Below are 9,827 nucleotides of genomic sequence, written 5' to 3' on the forward strand. Positions count from 1 at the left end.
TACACATTCTACTCATTTAAAAACATGCTGATTCCCGGGCCGGATTGAGAAGGCGATTGGGCTGCTTCCGGGCCTTAGGTTGCCTACCCCTGATCTCGGGACTATTATTCAAAGAGAGAGAAGCTGGCTTACTGTGCTGATCTTCATACTGGGCGCCATGATGTTGCAACCGTTGGCCACGCCTGTAGCAGTCTTCAGAGCTTTCACGATAGTTGTCACTTCCTCTTCTGCCAAGAAAATATAGGCAGGGGCACACCTATCAGTGAAACAACAAAAGCAATCATCAATAAGATAAACTAGCTACCATCAGACAACAAGACTTCAGTAACCACAAGCTATGAAGGAGCATTCCCTATTTTTGCCACGCTTTTAAAAAATGTATTGGCTAGTAATGGTGCTCATCTTTGAATACAGTGGTACCTCTGGTTGCGAATGGGATCCATTCCAGAGCCCGTTCGCAACATGAGCAGAACACAACCCGTGTCTGCGTGAGCGGCAAAACCCAGAAGTAACCCTTTCCTGCACTTCCTGGTCACTGCGAGACGCAACCTGAAAAGATTTAACCTGAAGCAAACGTAACAAGAGGTATGACTGTAGGTACAGTGGTACCTCGGGTTACATACGCTTCAGGTTACAGACTCCACTAACCCAGAAATAGTGCTTCAGGTTAAGAACTTTGCTTCAGGATGAGAACAGAAATTGCGCTCTGGCTGCACGGTGGCAGCGGGAGGCCCCATTAGCTAAAGTGGTGCTTCAGGTTAAGAACAGTTTCAGGTTAAGAACGGACCTCTGGAATGAATTAAGTACTTAACCCGAGGTACCACTGTAATTAGAGATGGACAAGGGTTTGCATTACACAAGGCATTCTCAAAAAAAATAAAAAAAAATGGCTTGGCTCACTTCCGAACCAATCTGAATGAAACACACACACACACCACAATCTACCATTGCAACTCTCCTGGCAGTGGGAAGCATTTGAGGGTTTTGCAGGCTGCCAGGCAAAGTACCCACCACCCACAGAGGAGATGACTCTGCAATGGCAGGCCTTCCCCCTCTCTAGTGATTTTTGCCTCTTTAATCTCTCCACTATTCTGTCTTAATAAAGCAATGTTGCTTCTGATCTACACTTTGAAATAATACCCTTCAAAATCCATGAGATTTTCTTCCACATAATATATAGCTGAACAGAAAACTAAAACTGAAGCTGTGTGTCTTGCCTGAATCCTGATTTTTCCTCTTCTTCTTCTTCTAGATCATAAATGCACTGGAAGAGGACCCAGCTGCACAAAAAATGCAGCTTGCTTTTCGATTACAACAGATAGCAGCTGCTTTAGAGAATAAAGTAACTGACCTTTGATTTGAAAGCTGCAATAAAGAAGACTGATCTGGATGTGTAAATTCATTCTTCCTAATAAGGAAATAGTGTTCTATTTTTTAATGTGTAATTACAACTTTAAATGAAAAACAAAAGATTTTGGTTTTTTTATAGCAAAGCTGTAATGTAAAGAGTTTTTACTGTAAATTATGCTTCTAATTAAAATCCTGTGTTGTGTGTAAATGAATTTTCAGTGGGAAATGAGGGAAGTCCTCTGGGGTGGGGGAGGGTAAAGTTATAGCTCATTTAATCAAATAATACAATCTTGAAGCATCAGCATTTTTAGAATTCATTACGCTAGTTAAATTCACTACCTATAGCATTCTTTATACTTTTTAAGCAATATGTGTACTAGAAAAGTAATAGCATATTGGAAAAATAAATGCAATATCCCTCTTTTAATTTCAGTAATTGGAAATAGATTTTCTTCTTATTCTTTTTTTTAAAAAAATAAATCCAGTTGTCCTGTGTTCTACTCATAATGAGTAGAATGAAAGACACATTTGCTATGACTTTTTTTTCTGTTTAAGACGTTGCAGTGGGTTTGGTACTATACATATTTACATATCTGAAAACCAAGTGCTAAAAACAGTGGTTGTGACTGTTTCCCTCCTACACACTTTGCCAGGGTCAAAGTGGACAATACTGTAGATTATTTGGGATGGATTGATCCTTTAACTAGGAAGGTGCATGTATGTCCCCCTAAGAGCATAAATCTTAACCGTGATGTATGAGTACTTTTGCATGGTATTCAGTGTGCAGAGCATGCAGGGTACCTAACGTCCTCAGTACGCCAAGGTTACCAGGTACTTCCAAATAACGAGTGCACCGCTGGCAAAGCAACAGCTGGGAATGAACAGTGGTTTTGTCTAGGTTTCAGCAAAGTGATTGTTCGCACTTGTTGTCACTGTTGCTGCCACGTGAATTCTGAATCACACACTGAGGGAAAATATCCTGTGTTCAGCCAAAGCAAAGCCGGTTTTTGGCTGCATAAAAGTGCAATTTGATGCTTTTGTTGTGGGGGAAGCAAGGGAATGGTAGCATATCACGATTATCCAAGACCCAGAAACATCTGGATCTGGCAAGTTTGTAGACTTCCCTACAGAGTTGCAAGACTCTCTCTTCTCATTCCTGATGGAAAGTACTGGTGGCAAATTCTAATTTGATTCAGAAATCGTGGCAAATAAAATTGGCCTTTTTTTCTTTTCTTTTTTAAATGATAGTTTTATTACATATGCTAATGTGCCTTACTTGTACTAATTATATGGATCTGAATGGTTTTGTAAGGAGAATCGTATCAAAAATATTTATGTGTGGTTTGATGACTTTTTTGTGAGAAAATTGACCAGCAGAATGCCTGTAATTAGCTTATTGCCAATAGTGTGCTGTTTGACATGATTCAAATATGTATATCTTTTGTTGGAATGGTTCATAGGATTTTTAAAAAAACAAATCTTCACACTATCCAAGGGAGATTGTTATTTGGTTTTTGTCTGTTGGAATCTGTGTTGTTAATGTAAAATACTCATTGTAAGGAAATCCTGTGCCCTGTCTAATCTAAACACCACTTGAGCCTTGGAATGCTGCAATGGATGGAATAATCATCATTAACTTAGCTATGGAAATTAAAGTAACTCGTCAAAGATGTATTGTGTGTTTACAATATTAGTCAGCTTCCAGGCCATTTGATAAAGCTTGGTACGTTATCTTAAATTGCTATGTTGCACACACAAAAAAAAAGCAATCTTTGTTAGATTCATTTTTCACCATACTTCTGGGGCAGTTCATGTAGCACTGCCATCAAAACCCTCATTATCTTTTTGGTGTTGCTCTGGTGTTTTCTGTCCTGTGACACCTTAAACCTGCTTGGCTCCTAACACAGTAACAGACTTTCAGTTTGCTACCTCTCTCCCTGTACTGGAGTTATCCAAATTTGTTGCCTTCATGTTCATCGTCAGATGTATCGGTAAGTCTCTTCCTGATTTCTTTGGAGCAAGTCACTAGCGATGTGATTCTCATGGCTACTGTGGAAGTCAGCTGTGAATTCCGATAGAAGTAAAAAAAAAAGGGAGGCAGTAACAGGGTGTCACTTTTCGTATCTTTCCTTTTATGTTAAACATTTGCTTTTATCTGTATGCACTTCCTCAGCACACCTGGAATGTAAGGAACTCTGAATAGTTTGAATCAGTTTTACCTAAGAATTCTGTGTCAAATTATGCCTCTATACTTGCCTTCTGTCTGATCAGCAAAGGTATCCAAACTTGCTAATCTGTTTTATCTTGTCATTATTTGTAAATCCTGTGAATTGTAAATCAAATACAATCTTTTTTCCACAAAGTGTAATATCTGAATTGTCTAAGTATGTTCTTCAGACATTTTAAGACTGAACTGAGTGGACCTGGCAGTACAGTGTATCGTGAGTTTGTTTTTTCCCCAGAAGTCTTCCCCTTTTGTTTAAAAGTTAAAGGGTATCTTTATTCTACTTGGGTCCAGTTATCATATTGCTGTGCACTGTTAGCTGCTTTGAGGACATTAGTTGCTTTAAAAAAGTAGAATAAAATTGTAAAGAAATAAGTAAACTTAGGGGACTGCCCAAGACAGGTAACATCTGGCCAACTCTTTGCTTTACCAATGAATAAGAGTGATTTCCCAAACAGTCACCACCATCCTTTTGTCTATTTGCCACAATGGTGCTCAAAGCGGTTCACAGCATATCGAATGAACAACAATAAAGGCAACAACAACAACAAAAAAGAGAGTAATGACAGATAATCAGAATGTCAATAAATAAATAAACCCATATAAAAACAATGCAAATAAGCTAACCTGCCTTAACAGCTTAAAAATAAACAGGAGAGAGAACAATATCCAAACGAGGAAATAAAATGGCAACACAAAACATTTGGGGTGAGTGGGGATTGTCACTACAGTCGTACCTTGGAAGTCGAACAGAATCTGTTCCGGAAGTCTGTTTGACTTCCAAAACGTTCAGAAACCAAGGTTCAGAAACTGTGGAAGGCCCATCGGATGTTCGGGTTCCAAAGAACATTCACAAACCAGAACACTCACTTCCGGGTTTGCAGCACTCGGGAGCCAAAATGTCCGAGTACCAAGGCATTCGGGATCCAAGGTACGACTGTATTCCCAAAGGAAGCTCATTACAATTAACTTTCCTACATAGTGGCCTGATCTCCCAGCTTTCACCAGGGTCTCCTATCTCAATCACTTCTCAATCTCTTGCCTGGGGAGGTCAAAATAGCTAGTCCGCCTTCAAGCTCCACATACCCTCACAGTTCAGAAGCTGCAGAAGATCAGAATAGATTAGAATGGGGCCCCTTTCTTATACACAAATCATTGCTGCTCCACAGAGAAAGACAGTGTATTTATTGATTGCAAGCTCCCTTTGCAATAATAGCAGGAGACCGGTGAGGGACAAACAGCCTGACAGAAGCAAGGAACGAACTGATCATGCTCAAGCACTTCCCAAAAGTAACATGAATCTTAAAATCCTGACGCTCCTTATGTGTACATCCGATTAGGGTTACCAGATGTCCCTGTTTCCCGGGGACAGTCCCCAGATTTGCGAATAAGTCCCCGGACAAATTCCATCCCTGGAATGTCCCTGGGTTTCATCGAATGTCCCCTAGAAACGCAGCAGCAGCAGCAGTCTCAGCAGCCTGGAGCACTTGGCTCTGGCTGGCTTCAGGAGCTGCTCAGAAGTCCCCATATGATGGTTGTGCAGGGGCTCTAAGATGTAGCTTCTGGGCTGCCTCCACCTTCCCTAACCCCACAGCAAAGCTGTAAAGGGAGGCTTCATGCTGCCTATCAGAACTTGTGTGCAAGCAGGAGGTGGCAGGGATCTCTGAGTTAGGCAACGGGAAGCCTCCCTTCCCAGCTGAGGGATCCCTGCCCCCTCCTGCTTGCACACAAGTAGGAATGGGATTGGGGCTGCTCCGATGGGAAGGGAGGTATCGCACTGCCCAAGCCTCACCGCTGCCTCCGCTCTTGGCCCTCCTTCTCCGCCTTCCATGCCTGACCCACCACACACCGCTTCCTCACCACCACCACCGAAGAACCAACAACTCAGGGGTTGCCCAGGCTCATGGAGCAAGGAGATGAAGCCTCGGAGGAAGGGGAAACATGGCAGTTGAGGTCAAGGCAGCTGCCACCCCTCTGCCATTGCTGAAGCATCAATGTCCCGAATGGGCAGTAATTAATTAATTGATTAAAGTGTCCCCAGATTCATTGAAAAAAATCTGGTAACCTTACATTAGATCCTGAAAACCAGTTACCGGTAACTGATGCAGCCGTGAGATTAGCATGGGGGGAGGGAGAGAGAGAGCTCAGCATCACAGAGGTAGCAGCAAGGAAAGATCTAGAAAGTCCAGTAGAAAGGAGAATCCTTATTAGTCTGTCTGAAACCCCAGTTCTAGATTTGGGGCTTTAGTACAAATAGCTGAAAATTCATATTAGGACCCTGCCTATATTTGGCCAGCTGAAATGCCCCCAAATAGTGTGCAAACTTTTGAGTTCTTCAGAACTCTTAAATCAGATAGTAATGGTAAAAAAAAAAAGGACCCCTGGGTGGTTAAGTCCATCAAAGGCGACTATGGGGTTGCAGCACTCGCTATCAGGCCGAGGGAGCCGGCATTTGTCCACAGACAGCTTTCCGGGTCATGCGGCCAGCATGACTAAACTGCTTCTGGCACAACGGAAACACCATGATGGAAACTAGAGTGCACAGAAATGCCGTTTACCTTCCCGCCACAGTGGTACCTATTTATCTACTTGCACTGGTGTGCTTCCAAACTACTAGGTTGGCAGGAGCTGGGACCGAGCAATGGGCGCTCACCCTGTTGAGCAGATTCGAACCGCTGACCTTCTAATCGGCAAGCCCAAGAGGCTCTGTGGTTTAGACCACAGCGCCACCCGTGTCCCTAAATCAAAACAAAGTAAGGACGGGGTGTTGGTAGGTGGCAAATGAGGAAGGGTGGGAGAAGACTGAGAAACTAGGTAGGTTTTTATATGAATGTAAATTGGAATTTATTTATATGAACAATGCATTCAGTACACTGCCTCAAGTTTACTGTCTTTACCAATTTTAAAAAAGAAACAGGAATAAATAACAGCATTTATTTGGTTTTTTTGTGCCCTTAATTTCCGTCTGTCTCTCCTAAAGGTAAATGACAATCAATAATTCAAAAATAAGAGCAATTGGAACTTGCAGTCCTCTGAAATAAGGATGCTGCTAAGTTTGACCTGTACAGTGATCTTGAATGAGAGGGCAAATATATTCCCAAATGAAAGGAATGTATGTCAGTTGCTGTCCTGACTACTCATACCCAGCCACTGCTGACTTCAAAATGGCCAATCTTAAAGGGGAAAGAGGGGGGTGGCGTGGAAAGCCCAGTAGCGCTTAACAGAATTAAATGCTCAGCTAACATCTTTCTATACAATCTGTGGGAGAAATTGCTTTTTGAATCAGAAGTTTTTCTTTAAAGAAAATAAACCTCAAAAGTACTTAGCGGAAGAAGGAGAGAGTTGAATCGTTGGTTAGGCAAGAGTACGGTAATAGTTCCTTTTCTAAAAAGCTTTATATGGCTTGGTTTTGATGAGGGGAGGGCAATACCTCCAAGCCACACGCTGCGTTTCCAAAATCCCCTTTTCGCTCTTCTAATTCCAAACAATGTTTTGGTCTAATTTAATTCTTCTCAAAATTGAATGTTGAGCAAAATGGTTCTCTCCCCCTCCTTCTCTTTTCCTTTCCCCCCTTCTTCTTTTTAAATCTAGCATGTAACAAGAAAGAAGGGAAAGAGGGAGAAAAGTGTTCCTTTGATACTCTTAATCTTTTCTCTCCTGTGGCTTGGCCTTATTCAGCACAAGATCACACTTGCGGCGGTTATGTGGCCTGAGTGCCAGTCCCTGGGATATTAAAAAATATGTGTTTTCCTGCAGCTGCGTCTAGGCTTGTGGTGGCCGCGGCGGCATTGCCAGTTGCAAAGCTGCCTCGAGGGTCTTTCTTGGAATCTCATTGTAAATAGGTCTTGGCCGGTTCTCTTGCTCCTCTCCTGCTGTTAGATTGTGCTCTGATTTGCACCTTTATGAATGTGGAGCACCTGCTGTACAAAGAAACATTCTCTTCCTGAATCAAAGCTGATGTGTGTAGCCTGGTGCCAGAGAAAAGAGGCAATTTTGACCTTTATGGGCAATAATAATAATATACCGGGGCTGGAGGGGAGAGTGTTAGTAATGCAGCACTAGCAGAAATATGTGTCGGCGGTGCAGTAGCCTATCCTCACACAACCCAGAAGGGAGGAAGTAGCCTTGGTGCCAGGGCAGAAGGGAAACGATTAGGTGAGTGTTAAAGGGAATGGAAACTGAGCGGTTAAAGTGCATAAGTGCATTGCGACTGGTCATTGTGCACATTCCCCAGGCCTCATGGAGAATGCACACATACATGAAGAGGGAATTGCATATTTCCTGGAGAATGTGCATATCTTGATTGAACTTTTGTCTGTTCTCCTGCCGTGATGCATAATTCCCATCATGATTTGGGATTTGTGCATATTTCAACTGCATTACATTATGCATAATCTGCAGTAGGTCTTGGGGAATGTGCATATTTCAGGGAAATGTTGTACATTCTCCAACCATTAGGCACAATCCCCAGTGGGCTTTGGGGGGGTGCATATCTCAACTGCATTTTGTACATGTATTTTATACATCCCCATTCTTTGATAATCTCCAAGAAACCTGCTTGTTTTTCTTCCACAAATTCAGAAGTAGGTATAATCTGTGTTCCCCCAGGTTGCTTCTGGCTCCCTGCCTAATCTTACATGACTAACAGCATACCAACCAGCTGAGCAACAGGAAGAAAGTATGGAGCATCAGATGAGGATCTGTTGTTTTGGTTTTTTTCCTTCAGTCCAGTTCCTCTAGCCCCACACCCACTGCTGGCAGAATACTTCCATAAGAATTCAACTGTTGGTGGAAAAAATGCTGCCCACTCCTGCCGTCATTGTTGCAGTATTCTGAAGGCTCTAGGAATGAATGTTTTCAGATCTCTCAAGAAAATAAGCTAATGTTGAATTATAAAATAACAGACCAGGAGGTTGAAGGAGCCATTCAGAACATGCAATTGGGCAAATCCCCAGGGCCGGACGGCTTGACTTCAAGATACTATAGATCTTTGAAAGAATGGCTAGTACAGCCTTTAAAGGATGTTTGTAATGAAATACTGGGAGGGAAAAAGGCACCAGAGTCGTGGAAGGAAGCATATATTACACTTATACCGAAAACAGAGTCTGAAAAGACACAGCTTAAGAACTACCACCCTATATCATTGCTCAATGTGGATTACAAAATTTTTGCTGATATTATGGCTAAAAGGCTAAAAAAGGTACTGGTAGAAGAAATCCATAAAGATCAAGCGGGCTTCCTCCCGGGGAGACACTTGTCTGACAATACGAGGAATATAATTAACATTTTAGAAAAATTACAAGTGAAGATTAACACCAAAGCAGTTTTGATATTTGTGGACGTGAAGAAAGCCTTTGACAATATTTCCTGGAGTTTCATGAAGAAAAATTTACAGAGAATGGGGGTAGGCCAAGGTTTTGAAAACGGTATAGGTGCAATTTATTCAGAACAAAAAGCTAAATTAATTGTGAACAATGTAGTTACAGAAGAGTTTAAGATTGAGAAAGGAACACGACAGGGGTGCCCAATCTCCCCATTGCTTTTTATATCGGTCCTGGAGGTTTTGCTAAATATGATTAGAAAGGACCAATTGGTTAAAGGTATACAAGTCGGAGCCAAACAGTACAAATTGAAAGCATTCGCTGATGATTTGGTATTGACATTACAGGAGCCAGAATCTAGTACTAAAAGAGTATTGGAATTGATTCAAGAATTTGGTCAGGTAGCAGGTTTTAAGTTGAACAAGTTGAAAACTAAGGTTTTAGAGAAAAATCTAACAGCAATTGAGAGAGAGAGGTTTCAGAAGGAGAAAGGATTAACATTGGTTAAGAAAGTGAAATACCTAGGGGTTAACATGGCTGCTAAGAATGTAAACTTATTTAAAGATAATTATGAAAAATGTTGGACGGAAGTGAAAAAGGATTTAGAAATATGGACAAATTTGAAGTTATCATTGCTAGGCCGAATTGCTGTGATAAAAATGACTGTATTGCCAAGGATGTTGTTTTTGTTTCAAACATTGCAAATTTTGGACAAAATGGAATGTTTCAAGAAGTGACAGAAAGATATTTCTAGATTTGTCTGGCAGGGCAAGAAGCCCCAAATAAAATTTAAAATACTAACTGATGCTAAAGAAAGAGGTGGATTTGCCCTGCCAGACCTTAAGCTTTATTATGAGTCAGCCGCATTTTGTTGGCTGAAGGAATGGCTACTTCTTGAAAACACTGATGTATTGGATTTGGAAGGGTTTAAT

General features: G+C 41.6%; 1 protein-coding gene across 2 annotated transcripts in view; it reads left to right on the plus strand.

Moving 5' to 3' along the window:
* PLXNB2 (plexin B2) overlaps positions 1 to 3,718 on the plus strand; it is a 342,708-nt gene extending 338,990 nt beyond the window's left edge. For both annotated transcript variants that reach the window (XM_081877780.1, XM_081877781.1), the window contains exon 38: positions 1,253 to 3,718. In XM_081877780.1, the coding sequence (XP_081733906.1) occupies positions 1,253 to 1,357 (105 nt within the window). In that variant the 3' untranslated portion in view covers positions 1,358 to 3,718. The remainder of the gene's footprint in view (positions 1 to 1,252) is intronic.
* The last annotated feature ends 6,109 nt before the right edge of the window (positions 3,719 to 9,827 follow it).

The sequence above is a fragment of the Podarcis erhardii genome (assembly GCF_964252035.2).
Source record: "Podarcis erhardii genome assembly, chromosome: 10".
In the NCBI taxonomy this organism is placed as follows: domain Eukaryota; kingdom Metazoa; phylum Chordata; class Lepidosauria; order Squamata; family Lacertidae; genus Podarcis; species Podarcis erhardii.